The sequence below is a fragment of the Neopelma chrysocephalum genome, unplaced genomic scaffold (assembly GCF_003984885.1).
Source record: "Neopelma chrysocephalum unplaced genomic scaffold, ASM398488v2 Primary Assembly neopelma1_25, whole genome shotgun sequence".
Lineage (NCBI taxonomy): Eukaryota > Metazoa > Chordata > Aves > Passeriformes > Pipridae > Neopelma > Neopelma chrysocephalum.
In genome coordinates, this window is record NW_020897694.1 from 6,452,336 (window position 1) to 6,468,109 (window position 15,774).

At 36.2% G+C, this 15,774-nt stretch overlaps 1 protein-coding gene across 5 annotated transcripts in view; it reads left to right on the forward strand.

Annotated features, from left to right (window-relative positions):
• The window catches only part of AKAP11 (A-kinase anchoring protein 11), a 39,563-nt gene that overhangs the window by 20,474 nt on the left and 3,315 nt on the right, over positions 1–15,774 (forward strand). Inside the window, exons 7-12 of one of the 5 annotated variants that reach the window (XM_027674304.1) lie at positions 143–407; positions 853–5,515; positions 7,701–7,811; positions 10,955–11,068; positions 11,825–11,871; positions 14,054–14,214. In XM_027674304.1, the coding sequence (XP_027530105.1) occupies positions 143–407; positions 853–5,515; positions 7,701–7,811; positions 10,955–11,068; positions 11,825–11,871; positions 14,054–14,214 (5,361 nt within the window). Of the gene's footprint in view, positions 1–142; positions 408–852; positions 5,516–7,655; positions 7,812–10,954; positions 11,069–11,824; positions 11,872–14,053; positions 14,215–15,774 lie in introns of all 5 variants that reach the window. The other 4 variants (XM_027674302.1, XM_027674306.1, XM_027674303.1 and 1 more) reach the window with 4 other exon arrangements.

Here is a 15,774-nt window from a genome sequence, read left to right on the forward strand (position 1 = left end):
TTAATTCATTTTCTTATATTTAAAGTATTTCTGAATTATTTACTCTTCATAAAAAATGCATTGAAGAAATCCCTTGCTACTCTTGACAATTGAATTGTTCTAAGATTGCTATATTTGTTTTCTTGTTGCTCTCTTTTTCAAGAATCAGCTTGCTGAAGTGTTTTGTGTGGTGAGACTGTCTCCTTCATTCCCAAGGATCAAAGTTGATTATATATTTACCTTGCTGAGCAAGTATACCACAGGCATAAGATATGCAGTAGAAATAAACTCTTCGCAAAAACATCAAACAGAGACATCCCGTGGAGAAGATGATGACACTAATCACTCAGTTTCTTCAATTGAGGATGATTTTGTTACTGCTTTCGAACACTTAGATGAAGATGAACCTTCAAAGATACAAAGTGCTGGTAAGTTCTTGCATGCTATATCCTTGTAGAAATTGGTATTTGAAATTTAGGCTGTTGGGATTTAATATGAAAGTAAATGTAAATGAATAGTAATTTTTTTCCATTGATGATGTTTTGTAAAAGGGTATTGGGCAATTGAAAAATTAATTTTTTGCTCTTTTCACCACAGTTTACCAACTCATAAACCAAAATTCTAATCTCAGTGTCATATGTATATCAAATAGAATCTTATTCTACTTCATGTGCTAAAAATACATTAATTTGTGAGCGATTAGATTTGTGTAATAGGATTTGAAGAAAATGAAAGGTTGCTCTAATCATGAAGGATAAGCTAGCATTTTGCAACAATAATAAACCCAGCAGTTGCCATTAAAATCTGCCCTGTTTTCTGCAGTTTTGTGGAAGTTCTTGGTTTTGAAGCAATCTTTTTTTACCTTTTTTTCAGGTGCATGCAGCTTTGCTTCTCAAAACCATCGAGATGCTGCTTCACAGACCATCCCTGCTCAATGTTTAGAAGCTGTTGACTCAAAGATCCTTGTAGGTTCTGCACATCAAAAGTCATCTGCCAGATCTTCTACTTTGATTGATATTTTGGGACTTAAGGAACTGTCCTCAGTAAAGAATTCAGTAACAACCTCAATTTCTGATCCTTGGATACAAAGGAGTTTCTATAAGCCATATAATCCTTCTGATCAAGGTGTTAATTTTTTACGTAAAACATTGTTTTCTTCCTCTCCAGCTGAATCCTCTGAGTCAGACTGCTCCAGCCCAAGCCCCATCATCTTCTTAGATGAAGAAGGGTATCAAAAAAGCTTAAAGGCAAAACTTCAGCTGCCAAAAATTCCAGTAGTGAAAGATGGTATAGAGGATTCAGACTCAGAAGTAAGTGAATTTTTTGATAGTTTTGATCAGTTTGATGAGCTGGAGCAAGCCTTGGAAAACTCATGTAAAATGATTAGGGATCCCATCCTAGGGAATCCCTCCCAGAAAAGGAGGACTGCACATGAAAAATTGTCTTCTACAAGCATTACAATGAATCCTCAGAAATTCAATTTTGATCGTCCGACTCTCCCAGCCAATGTAAAGAAACCAACGCCTCGTAAGCCAGAATCACCGTACAGCAGCATCTTTGAGGTCCCAGATTCCCCTCGCCCAGTTAAAACATCAGGGGAAGAGAATGGAGGCTTCTTCAGCCCTATTAGAACGTCAGCTTTCAGTCCACTAGGGAGCTGTGGTTCTTCCGAATGTTTGTGTCGAAGTAATCTTGATGGAGATAGAACAGGTCAAAATCACCATGATGCAGCTTATAATAGTTACTCAGCATATGCTGATAGTGTTTCATTTGAAATACTTGGTTCTGTTTTTTCTTCTGAGCCCTCATCAGAAAAAGTATGTGCAGGAAACGATTCGAAGCACAAAAGGATTGCTTTGAAAGAGAAAAAAAGGCAAGCTGCAGATCTCAAAATGAAAACTAGTAGGGAACCAGATAAACAAGCAAAATCTAAACATAAGTCACTTATGATTAGAGATAGCATTCAGAAATTTGCAGCTGAATTGGTTGAAAAAAGTTTTGGCAGTGCATTTAAAGACCTGCAAAAAGGTGTTTCTTCATGCACCAATGCACTCTGTCATTTGGCTGCTAGGTTGACTTCTTCAGTCTTTCAGATGGCTTTTTATGAGATTGGAAGACGTAGAGCAATCTCCCTGAAGCAGCGTGCCATTAATGGGATAGCAAACTTTTTGGTGAGCGAAGCTATAACTGCTGCTTTGAAAGAACTGCGTCACGTAAAGAAACAAATATTTACCAACACTGTTGCACGGTTTGCAGCAGACCTTGCTGAAGAACTTGTGTTTGAAGGAATCATGGAAGTATGCCAGTTCTCGTATCCATCAACACCTACAGCTTCACAGCCTTCATCATTTGATTACGAAAACAAAGTGGTAAGATCCTATGCCCGAGATTTGTCTGAATCTGTCATTCAGGAGGCATTTATTGAACTATCTCAGGTTGATGTGACCTTCACAACACAAGCAGCCATTAGTGTTTCCATGGACAATATTAAATATGTAAGCGCAGAAAGTATGTTAGAGTCAACACAGACTTCCACAGTTTTTCCTAATTTTAATGATAGGATAGCACTAAAGCCAATCCAAGATTCCAAGAAGGAATATACAGTACAGCAAGCTCTGTTTTGCACCTCTGGTTTTGTAAGTTCAATACCTGTGCCCTTAGCTGGAAGAGCTCTTTGTCAACAACAGGTTTCCTCTGATGCTTACAAAGCAAAAGTATCCAGTATTCCAAATGCCGATGACAATATAAAAGTATTCAAAGACTCCACTCATCCATTTTTCACAAGCAGAAAGAGAGAGGAGGAAGTCTCGTCTTTCAGAAATATATATCTAACTTCAGATCACGATCCAAGTACTGAAAGTACTCCATCAATCTTTTGTAACCAAAATGATACCAAACTAATAACAAATAACAGGTCTGGAATGAACAGTAGTTCAGAATTAACAAGTGGGTCAAAAGGCATTAATACTTTCTCTGGAACTATGGTAGATATGATAGTAAATGAAGCTTATGAAGCCATAACCTCATCTAGAGTAACAAAAGCAGTAGAAGAGTATACAGATTTTTTAACAAGAAAAATAGTAGATAAAAAACCTTATGTGCAAGGTATTGGTGAAGACTTCCCCAAGAATATGTTTGCAGATCATTTGGCCAAGTATGTCATAAAACAATCTGTGGATGAAAGTAAAACTGTGTTATGTAACACTAATGAGAATTTAACATGTAATATGAGCTCACAGACCTACGGAGATACCAATCGAAAAGAACAGTGTGTGATAAAGAAGCAAGAGGCTGAGAAACAAAGTAATGTTTCTATAATTGTGGAACAACAACAGTTGCCTTTGAATAATCCATGTAAATTTCTTACTCCAACTCATTCTGTTCAGTGTTTTTCGGAATACAAAGATTGTTGGCAGGAACAAAAAGGACATAGGTTTTCCTCAAAGTCACCACCACCTTGTTCCACTGTGACTTTTGCTAAGCATGTTCTAGAGGACTGTACTGACATGGGAAGCTGTTCAATAACATGCTTAAGCAAGCCCTTAAAAAAAAAAGATACCCAGAAACTATCAGTGGGAGCTTTGAATTACAGGCAGGCCGATTGTTTTCTGCATGCAAATAGCTTTTCTTCAGTGATGTTTGGCAGTGAAGGTGTTTTGCAGATGGAAGAAAAATCAAGTTTCAAACATGGAAATACACGTTTAATGCCGAATACACCCCCACCAACTCCTTTAGTTCCATGTGAAGGTACTTCTGAAAGGAACCTAAGAAAACTGTCCAAGAAACTCAAGGGAGAATTAGCAAAGGAATTTGCACCTGCAACACCACCTTCTACACCCTACAATCCATCCATTACTGATTTTTCTGAAGCTGAACATGACTCTTTGGAAAATGAGGAATTTATGCTGAAACTCATGCGGTCACTTTCTGAAGAAGTGGAAAGTAGTGAAGATGAAGATCATTCTCAAATGCCTGTTGAGAAAGGGGAGCATTTGGAAAAAACAATTCAGTATGCAGATTGTTTAGCTAGCCATATAGTTTCAATAGCGACTGAAATGGCTGCTTCCCGTTTAGATGGTAAAACAAATGAAAGAGATGCTGGTAGGCAGTTTCAGTTAGGTATGCAAAAGAAAATATGTGGATATACTGCATTTATAAATATCCCAGAAGAGACATGCAATTCTTTATGGAATTATGCAGGTGATATGGCAGGAAAAGTCATCAACGAGGCCAAGAAAGTAGTGAAATCAAAACATTGTAAACTGTTGAGGTTGAAGCGGGTTAACTGCCAAGTGGATTGCTTTTATCTGAGAAAAGGCGATAAAGATGGTAGTTCAAAAGAAGGGTTTGGTCCAGTGCGGGACCAGTGGCTGGGGGAGAGAGGTTCATCTGTACTTTCTTTACCACAAGGTTCGGGCATGACAGGTTTGACTTCCAAGTACCCGAGCTGTGAAAGTGTGACTGACGAATATGCAGATCACGTCATTCGAGTTTTGAAAAGAGAAGGTGGTAGTGCTGAACTGTTAATGGATCAGTATGCTAGCAGACTTGCTTACAGGTCTATCAAATCGGGCTTGCAGCAAGCTGCTAGAAAAACGAAATTGCGATATAACAGAAAGACATTTCCTGGGCAAAATGCACAGGTAAATGGTAAGCTGGAGCAGATCAAAGCAGTGAATAAAGATGCAGTACAGCCAGTGAAAAGCAGCATTCATCGCTGTGAAGGCCAAACGTATGAAAGGAGTTTTGGCACACAGAGAACAGAATGTACCGAGTTGTTGCATTTTTCAGGATCCCTTGCTCACAGTATCACTTCTGATGTCAGGAAGAAACTGAAAATGTCGGGAGTGTCTTTGCCGAAGTCTCTAACAGATTCCTGTCTATATAAAAAGACTGAATTTGATGAACTCACAGGGGATCTCATTAAAACAAGACTTTCTAGGACATTTCTTCCTTTCTCCCCAGATCATAAACTGTATCATAGTACAGGTAGTATAAATGAAAATGGCTACACTGAAGGCATAATTCAAGCTATAGAACAATATGCTAGAAAAGTAGCAGATGATACTCTAGAAGTGAGTTTAGAGTCGGCTATTCTCCGTGTGGCTGAAAACAGAAGAAGTGGCGATAAGCTCTCATATACTGAGAAACTGTCTCCTTTTTCTGGAACTGTCTGTAGATGCTGCAGTATGAAGGAACATCGATACTGTACAGAAAGTATGTCTCATCATCTACCTGCACAAGAATCCTGCATTCCAGTGAGGCATTTACTTCATTCTGGATCGGAAGGTGCCTATCGGAATTCAAGAGTGTTTCAGCTTGATATTCCCAAAATTCACGTTGATGTGGAACAGAGGACAGTGTTTTCGGACAAGGGGGCTACTGCGGCCATAGAGAAAGCAGAAAGAGAGCTGAGTTACACAAGTCTGACAGCTGACAGTGGTATTGGACAAGATGGAGTCAGTTTTGCTGAAAGCCTTACTACTGAAATAATGACATCAGCTATGACTAATATTGGTCAGGCAGTTACCATAAGGTAATATTAATTTTTTCTTTTTTGTTGCATTTTGTACCAGAAAAAGGATCGTTAATACAAATATGTGCTCAGAAGAAATTTTAATATATGATTTCTTAGAAATGCACACTTTACTTTCTGAATGTTTTCTTTTTTTCTTCTGGTGATATTTAAATAATTCAGAACTAGGAAAAAAAAGCTTTTTTCCACCTGTGTGAGCTTGAAACCAAGGTTTCTATGTATATCAGCGTGGTTATGTTCCAGTAGGTGACTAATAAGTGGAACTTATCATTTCAACTTGAAAATACTAGCTGCAGTAAAGAATACTAGCCCTTACAGGTTTTGTTGATCTGTGAGCTGTGACAAAATCCAGGTTTCCTCCCTATTTGTATTTCCTCTTCAACATCTGGTGCTGGCTGTACGAGCCATCGCTTTGTAGTGTGAAGGCTTAATTTTGATAATGGCCGTGTTGTAGTAGTTTCCTTATTATTGGGGGAAAAAAAAAGCCCAACCTGTTACTTTAAGAAAAAACAACTTATTGACCACAATTTATGTTATAGAATAGTCCCAAATCTTCGTTCACGAAGCCTAGCCATGAATGAAGATGTTATAGAATAGTAATACAATAATTAAGGAATTGACTTTGAAATTCTTGTGTATTTAGCAAAGCGTAACATACTGTTTTCCTTTTAATAGACCTATAAATAGGAAATACATGCCACAATGAATTCGTGACAAACAACAGCTGTTTCTTAAAACAGACTGTGCAGTGTTCAGAGTGAAATCTCCCCTTCAGGTCCGAGAGCAATCCTTACCATGTTGTATTTTTAAATTAGAAGTAATATTTATATTTCTACTGTGTGGTTTTTTTGAGGGCCATCATGATGGACAATAAAATTGGTTATTTTGTGTTCAGTGGGTGAAGGCCACAGTGGGACTGAACTAAATTTTTCAAGGTTTGATATGAAACACATACATACTAACAGCATAAAAGTGGTCATGAGACGTATATTGTCAGTCTGCACAACACAGTTGAGTCCTTACTCAGTGTGTGACAAAAGAGAAAGTAGTCACGTGGTGATGTTTTTCTATACCTACAGTATCAAGGATGACACTTCATTTAAAAATTCTAGTTAGAATATGTCAACAACAAAACACAAGATTCAAAGAAATATTGTTTATTAGTAAATTTGTGACAAGGAGGCGATATGAGAGTTTTACTCTGACAAAATTTATAAATGTTTTTTACATTGTCATCTAATGTTTGCTAGGTAATTCATATATTTCTTGAGAAGCTGCCTTGTGTGGTGTAGAGAACTGCTGGTAGTGCTGGTATAACTGTAAATAAAAATGGGGAAAAAATGACCTTTGTACTACCCTGGTGGGTTTCAGTTCAAACTACATATTTGCTTCGTATGTATATAGATAATCACAGTTTGCCCATGAAAGTTAGTTCATAACTGCATGTTCTCATTTTGTAAATTTTTTTGTGTAAGGAGTTCAAACTTCTTCAAATCAGTTTTTTGAAGTATCTTCTAGAGACTACCTTTTATGGACTATGCTTGATTGATTGTTTTTTGGATAAAAAAATTAAACTTACTTCCTGAGGGAAAAATTCTGTACAAGCCATGCATTGCTACACTTTCTTGAAGGAGGAAGACAAATCTTTTTCTACAGAAAAATCTTTTAAAAAAATAGAATCCTAATATTTTAGACACCAGCTCATACTTAAGCAGTTTGCCTACAATAGCAGACCACCTAGCTGCTTGTACCAAAAGCAGGCCGGGGAAAATAGCCAAACTGTCCTATGGTGAACAAGTTCAGAAATGGTAAGTCTTCTCCTTGGAAAGTGTACCTTGATACACAGTCTGCAAGGCTACAAGGCAATAATCTTCCAAAAGAGAGAATTATATGTGCCACTCCTTTTGACTTTTAGTGAAAGAATTCCAAATAGCAATCCCTGATCTAAGCCTGTTGATGTTTCAGATTAATTTGGTTGCTCCGTTTCTTGTGTTGAGGATAGGGTACAAATTAAGGGATTCCCCTTCTTTTCTTTTTCCTTGGAATTTAACGACTCTGAAATGGTGTTAAATTGCTTTGAATGAACTAACACAGATCAGCGTGAAATGCAGTGATGTTTTTGTCTTAAACTTTTGTTTAGCTCTGTTGGAAGAGAAGGATTTCACTCTGTTGAATCTGTTGTTAGCCAGCAGATGAGTCTTAGTATTGGTGATGATAGCACTGGGAGTTGGTCCAATCTGAGTTTTGAAGATGAACATCCTGATGAGAGCAGCAGTTTTCTTCACCTCAGTGACAGGTAACTATAAACATGTTAGTGTAGTTAAACAGTTATCTTGACATCAAATAACTTGTCATCAAGTGGTTTTCTTATGGAGCTTGGGAGAGAAGAGATTTTGTTTTGAGCATACAATGATTTTTTATTAAAAATGGCTCTAATATTACGGTTTTGTTTTCTTACTAAATGTTGTTGGCCATGAATCTTCATATTTTAAAATATGTGGAGTGTGTATTGTCATTGACGTCAGGGAGTCACATCAAGTAAAACTGTACATATAAAATGCAAGTATTAGCAAAAGATGGAAGCATTTTAAAAACAACTACCCTGTGTAAAATACAACCTGAGAGTACCATTTATAAGTTGTGCTCTAAAATATTAAAACTTAATCATAGAGAATGCATTTTATATAAATTCATTTATTCTTGAAAATAAGTAATACTGTCTTAATTTGCATGAGGAGCTTTTACAGCTGTTTTTGTCTTTTTTGGTACTGGTATTTATAAACTGCTCTAACTGATATTGGTGGAATGTGTATATACTGCTAACCATGGGCTTGCAGGTGTGTGATGTTGGAACTTACCTGTTCAGGGTAGTAGCTTCTCACTACACTTTACCTGGCTGATTGATAGCTAACAAATATTAAAACGGAAATTCTAAAATCTACAATGTCTGCCTGTTGCCAGGGAGAATTATATAGCGAGTTGTGGCCCCAGCTTCTATGTAAGGAATATATGAGGAATGAGTAAACATAGTTTTTTATGATTGATATAACACTTATCTTACTGTAGAAAGTCCAGCATTTCTGTTGAAGAATAGCAGAATTGGGGGAGAGGTTTTTTCTTTAGTTAGTACTTCCAGCATCTCTGAGGTTAAAGGAAGTATGAGAGATGTGCTTTCTTATGTAACATACAAGTAGGTTATTTGGTACCAAAGTGAAACTGCTCAGTTAATTATTTTTCTGCAATATTTTTCATGTTTTGCTTAACTAAATAGTTTAAGCCAACCACTACGATAATTTATCACTCATAGAACTTAATTATTTTGTAAAAGAATACGTTAACTTAGAGTTACTTTAATAAAACATAATCTGTTGAATGATTGAAAATGAGTTAGACTTACATGATGAAATTCAAAATATGAGGAAGAATATTCAGCATATTTGCAGTTAAAAATAGAGAATAAAATATAGGTTAGTGGATACTGGGAAAAAAAAGGATAAAAAAATTGCTGGACCTGCCATATCTATGTTGTATATGTTATTTGTTTATCATCCCCAAAATAGATATAAATGAAAAGAAGGTAATTTATATAACTGGGAAGAAAATCTGTGGCTCTTTAGAGGAGGAATGACCTAAATTAGCTCACAGAAGGGGAGGCATAATCAGATAGTGAGGTGTTGGCAGGAGAAACTAACATATGCAAATTGATCAGCTGATTTTACAGAACTGACTGTGTGTTCATTTGTGTTGCTGAGGTTTAGCAGGTGGAAATGACAGGATCTGGGGTTATTACCCTGAGTAAAAAAGATACCGGGGGAGACCTGTAATAAGAAAAGATTCAGTAATAACACCATTGTTGTGGTTTCACCCCAGCTGGCTACTAGTGTCCACACAGCCAGTCACTCGCTCCTCCCAAGGTGGGATAGGGCACAGAATTGGAACAGTAAAAGTGAGAAAACTCGTGGGTTGAGACAAAGATGGTTTATCAAATAAAGCAAAAGCCAAGCACAAGCAAAGCAAAAGAAGGAATTAATTCACCTCTTCCCATGGGCAGTTCCATTTGAATGAATGTTCTTTAGAGAACTTGGTAAAGTTACTTATGCAGGGGAGTGCTTGTATCTTCTGCTTTTTGTTAAGCGTATAAGCATAGGCATGGACATAGGCTTTTCCAGGGGATACATCAGAGCATCCAGGTTAAGTTATAATTCAGAGCAGAAGCCTCTTGCTTTTCTTTTTGCTCTTCTGCTGGCTAATGTTGAGTAGCTGCATGAACCATTATAGAAGCATTATAATGCCTTTTTCTCTTTATTACTTGTTCTGTGGTTACAGAACTTTATTTTAAAGACTTTTAATTTGGCATCCTTAAACAAAATTTTGAAATTAGGATCCAAGCAGGCATACTGGAAAGCAGTATAGGTGATACTGTTAGGTGATACTGTTAACGGCAAACTCTTAAAAAGAAATTAGTCTCTTGAAATGTTACTTTCGACTGTTTTGCTATTTGCGTTGAGTGGTATGAGTGGAAAAGAGCTTCAACAGTCACATAAAACTTAGGTGAAGAAAGCATCTTCTTGCAGCAGTTGTTCTCTGGAGTTACTTCATAGATACTTCTCATACCATCCATAGTAGATAATCTAGCTTTCTCAAAGAATGCTGGATATCTAGTAGTCCTGTTCTTGGAAGGCTTCCAGACGTGCTCTGGGGGAGGTATGAAGTTGGGGAACAGAGATTTAGTCATATGAGTAGCTCAATCTTGTACATAATCACAGGCCTAACAAACTCAGCTATTTATAATGACTAAAATTAACGAGTGTGATGATATGCTCCATTTTTTCAGTTCTTCGCATTGGGTTGAATGTAGTCGTGGGATAAATAAGTATTTTTATGAACTGGGAGTGAAGTAATCTTGATAGTATTGTTTTCACAGATTTATAACCCCTCCCCCCCATTTTTAAAAGTTCCACTTGCAGAACAATATTCAAAATTGAAAAAACCAAGAAATTATTTACTCTAGGAATTCCTTCTCTTCAGGCTGCTGGAGATTATTACTGGATTTGATTGTGCAGTTGTCTTCACAGTGTATAATTTTATTAACTCTTAGCTAGTCCTTAAGCAAATATTGCAGTCGTAATCCATATTTCTATGAGTAATTGTTGAGCCTGTATAAATGATGAGCAATGTGGCTAGACCTGAGGACAGAATTCCTGCTAGCACTGATCTGGAAAATTAATGAGTACAAATGAATGCTTTCACCTATATACTGAAACTTACTAGTTCTGCAGTATTTGGGCACATTGCTGCTCTGAGTAGCACTGACAGTCAGGTTTGTTCTCCGTTCCAGCAAACCTGTTTAGGAAGTTTAGGTGCTCTTGCATTTAATGTCTTGACAAAACAGTTGTAAGGAAAATGAAGGTTCTAGTTTGAGCTATTGTTCTTTTCTAGTTCAGCCGTGTTCTCTTCTTCTCCTGGCAGTAATGGTAACAGCAGTAGCTGGAGCAGTCTTGGTTTAGAAGGGGATATGTATGAGGAGAATTTATCCTTTCCAACATCAGACAGGTTGGTTGAGTTGAGAAATATAAACCAGATGGGTTCCTCATAATTAATGCATGAAATAATCATTTTGGAAAATAAAAATACAGTGCATTTTTTATGCTGATACATTATTCACACTCTTGTCGCTTAATCACAGTATGATTTTTTTCATTAATTAATCCATCCTGAATGATTAAATTTTGCTGTGCTAAAGTGATTAATGTGTTCTGCTTGCAAAATGAAAGGTCCCTTTTCTGCATGATCCTGCCTGCAGTTTTACAAGTCTTTAGATTTACTTTTCTTTCATGCAAACTACAGCTTGCTTCCTACATGATTTCTTTTTTTATTATTATTTAGCTTGTGTAAACTTTCAAAATTGCTTAGTAATTGATTTTTTAATAAAACACTTATGACTTACAGCTTTAAGTAACTTATAACTATTCATAACTGTGACATAAGATGGTTCAACTTTTTCACATGTGAAGCAAAACTATTAAAATCAATGTTTTCTTCTTATTTTTAAATATCTTCATGTTACAATCCTTTTTAACACCCTTCTCTTGTTTCTCTCTTCTCAATTTTTTAAGTGTGAAGTGGATGATAAATCTGTTTCCATCATGGAATGGTTTGAGAAGCAAAGCTTCTTTTCATGATCACTCCTTCATTCTTTTATGATCTTCCTGTCCTTTAAACTTCATTACAATCTTAGGATTTACTACATTTGTTGTGCATATATTGGATTGTATTCGTGTTTTTGTTTGTTTGTTTTTTTAAATACAGTGATGGAACAGAAGATAAAGATGAAGATTCCAAGGATGCTGTAGAAGGTAATGTCAGTTCCAGCATATACTACTGTTCTTGTCCTGTGCACTCTACATTAGTTATTTTCTTCTTTGCTTTTGTAGTCTGCAAAACAAGGTGACAACCCTATTATCCCTATTCATCATAATGGATGTCAGCCAAGTGTCAGAATGTATTTGTAGATTAATACCCTACATACACCTCTTAATGCATTGAAATTTACAGCCTTTGGGAAATACTAGTTTCTGATGTTCACACGAGCTTAATAACATAAGGTAGGGAACTCTGATCAGCTTGTTGAAAGCATAAATTTATATGCATAGAATAACTTCTCTTTTAAAAACTTTTTAAAAGAAGTATAACTAGTTTTTAAAATAAAGGAGCCGTGGGAATCATCTGCATGGCTGTGTTTGAGATGCTGAAGAAGCTATTCAAACTGTACACATTAACCTTGGGAGAGAGTCATGGGAAACAATGAAAAAACTTGAATTCAATGCCTTTGCTATATTCTCTTTCTTCTTAGTGAAGTTTAAAATGGGGTTTGTCCAGAATCTTGTTACAGCTTTGTGGCTTGAAGATCTCTGTGCTCTGGTTCCAGTCTGATTGCCAAAGGTTGTTAACTGACATGAAAACAGCCTGCATGAATACATGAATACACAGTGTATGAGTGGGGTTTTAAGATGAGCTGATATTAGAGCAAGTTGTAATAGAGCTCTTCTTTGTGTTGGGTATTTTCTGAAGATGAAATAAGCATTTCAAGAAACCTATCCTACTTGCTTAGAGAGGATGTTCGGCCATGTTGCACATATTCAAATAGTCTTGATGTAAGCAGAAAGGTGTGTGGGGGTTTGTGGGGTTGTTTGTTTTTATTTTTTGTTGTGTTTTTTCTCCTCCTTTTAAGCTCCTGGAAAAATGTATATAAATGAACATCATCTCTTAATTTTATTAGATCGGATGTGACTGTAAAGTTACAATAAAATAAAATTAAATTATTGAGCATTTTACCTCAGAATAATTATAATTAAAATCTTTTCTGCTCTGTAGGTTTCATCTACTTTATCAATATACCATTGCTTTCTTTTGGTCTCAGCTTTAAAGAGTTCCAGCATCTCAAATATTCAAATTGCTCCATTAGAATAGTGCTTGGTTTTTTTCATTTACACAATTTAACTGTCACCTACTGTCTATAGTGCAACAGACTGCTCTATATTCTAGTGAAATTTTTCCAGCTTAATCTCTTCACCATCTCACTACTGTTTTGAAAAAGCTCTTTCTCTTGCTGTCATTTTAGGACCATTTAAATAGTATGCTAGTTAGAAAACCTTTGTTTTCCTGTAGATTTGGAAGTTCTGTTTGTGTCATACCAGAAAATGTCTGGCTTTTTCTGAGATGATTGTGCCTTGTTCACCAAAGAATTTGAAACAAAGCCTTGTTATTACCAAATGTACATCCATTTTATAAAACTAAAAAACATACCAAACATGAACGTATGTTTTTGTTGCAAATATATCTCATTCTTCTAGAGAGTCAAGTTCAGTAGTCTGAAAGTAGAGACTTCAAGAATAACTTGGAGAGCGCTACGTACGTGCTTAGTTGTTTCTGAGAGTGTGACAAAGGATCACTCTGTGATAGCTGGATACAGCAACTCAGTGTGGGAACAAAAGATAACAATGCTGTAGTTCATAAGTGTTCCTAGCACAGCTGCTCTTCCTGTGTTAATACTGTGTTAATTTTTGGAACTTAAGATATAAAAAGTGTTGAAAAATTGAACCTGCCTCAGTAAAACCATCAGTATATTTTGGAAAAACTCAGAGGCAGTCTGACCAGTACAGGAAAGAATTCTGAAATATACACTTTTTAGGCATGGCAAAAAATAGCAGCTGGAAATGTAAGTAACTGATGGACCATGTGAGAGCCATTGCTGTTCAGTTTATGAAAGGCTGTGTTAAATTCCTTGTCATTTGGAATATACATTATAGTTTAGATATCTTGTAATACTCAGCTGTGTTTGCACACAGTTGTAAGTGGGATAAAGAGTACTTCGTTATGTGAAAGTACTGGAACACTTCAGGCCAGCATGATTTTTTCTTCCATATTATCTGTGTGTAGTAAATTGAGGTTTTTAAGGTAGTAGAGTCTATAAACAGTGAACTACAGAGATTTTTTGAAACAAAGCTACAGATTTGAGGATTTTATTTTTAATGTTAGGTTTGGAGCAAATCCGAAAGACTTTATCAATAGCGAATATTGATCTGGAACGAAATCTAGTGGACCCCCAGCTCAGAGCAGCGCTCCAGTGGCTGGCAGCTTCTGAAACAGAGGTTTCTGATCTTCACTTCCGTGACACGGCCTCAAGGGAATTTGTCTTTGTGAGTATTCGGGTTTGATGGGTGGTGGGAAAGGATTATCTGGACTTCCACTGGCTGGTACACCAGCCTCTACTACTTCATTTGCTATTCGCTGTTGAGGAAAATCATTATTTAAATCCTGAGAGATCAAAATGGAACAGCCTGGTTAGGCTGTGTATATGCCATACATAAACCAGTATTATCAGAGCTGAGTTAGCTTGTTTCACCAGTGGTTTACTCCAAAAAGGATACAATTACAGCATTTTTATTTGAAAAAACAAAATTTGGTGAAAATTGTATTTTTTTCAAGCATTTTTTAACTTAGTGTTTACTTGTCTATAAATGGAATCTTTCTGAGAACTTGGTCATGCAAATTAATTTCTAACTTAATATATTCTGCCTAGGGTTTTTTTTGCTAGCAAAGACACGTTTTTTTGTTAGAAAAAAGTTTAGTTTCTGAGTTAATATTAAGTATGTCTTTATTCTGTAAGCAACTGAAGCCAAAGCTATTAAGAAAGAAGGCTCAATAAGATTGCTTTAGTCTTAGGTACCTTTATTTTGGTTTTTTAAATTGAATTTAATGTGGCCCAAGAGAAAGCGTAACTTAGGCTTTAGCAATCTGTGTCTCTTTGGGAAGGCTCAATATTTTGGTATGCATATTGTCCTGAGTATTTCCATCACAAACATATAAGAGGAACTTATTCCTATAAAATCATCAACATTATTTTGTGGCTGCACACCAAACTGCATGTGATAGTCTGGAATTTATTACATTCAGCATGTATTTTTTAATCTTCTACCAAGGAATTACTTTAATATTACCTGGCTATTGAAAGGCTAACTTAATATATAGAGAAGCATTGTCTCTCATGATGAGGTTCATAGTAAGAATAAATTATCAAAGATTTACGTGATAATGTGATGCCATTAGTATGATTTTAATAATTAAGATCTCGGCAAAACCGACTTAACGTGCATATCAGTATATTAAGGGAGGAAAAGCTTGCTCTCAGTTCTGAAATTTAGTATTGAGTCTTCAGCTTGATGCTTTCCAAAGCTCACATTATCATTTCAGGAGAAAAGGGGAGTGACTGGGAAGTAGAGGTCAGTATGACAAAACAGACTCCCAAACTTGGATGTGTGCACCTATGGTGCTTAGTTACTGTAGACTTAAGAGTGTGAAAGATATCTAGTGGCCAGTCCAGATCATACCTGGTCTGAAATTTCCTGAGACTGGCTTCTCCCCTGCTGGCCCACAGAGACAGTGACGATTTGGGGATGGTTTTTTGCCTGTGTAACTGTGTGGTATGTGTGTTTGATTTTGAGATTAGGAAGTTTTTATTTGAAATAACCCAGAAAATTAGGAAATGTTTTTTGGGCATGTAGAAATATATCTGCTATACTCCTTTCTCTGGAGCTTGGTATATTTGATTTAGAACTATTTCAGGAATATGCTTTGTTGTACGATAGTTCTGACACTTAGAGTGGACTTCATGCTCTCATAAACTAGAAGGCAGTTTGAGAATACTTTTTTCCATTTTTATGTTATTTGAAATTGTTTGTTTTAATCCTTACATTTGT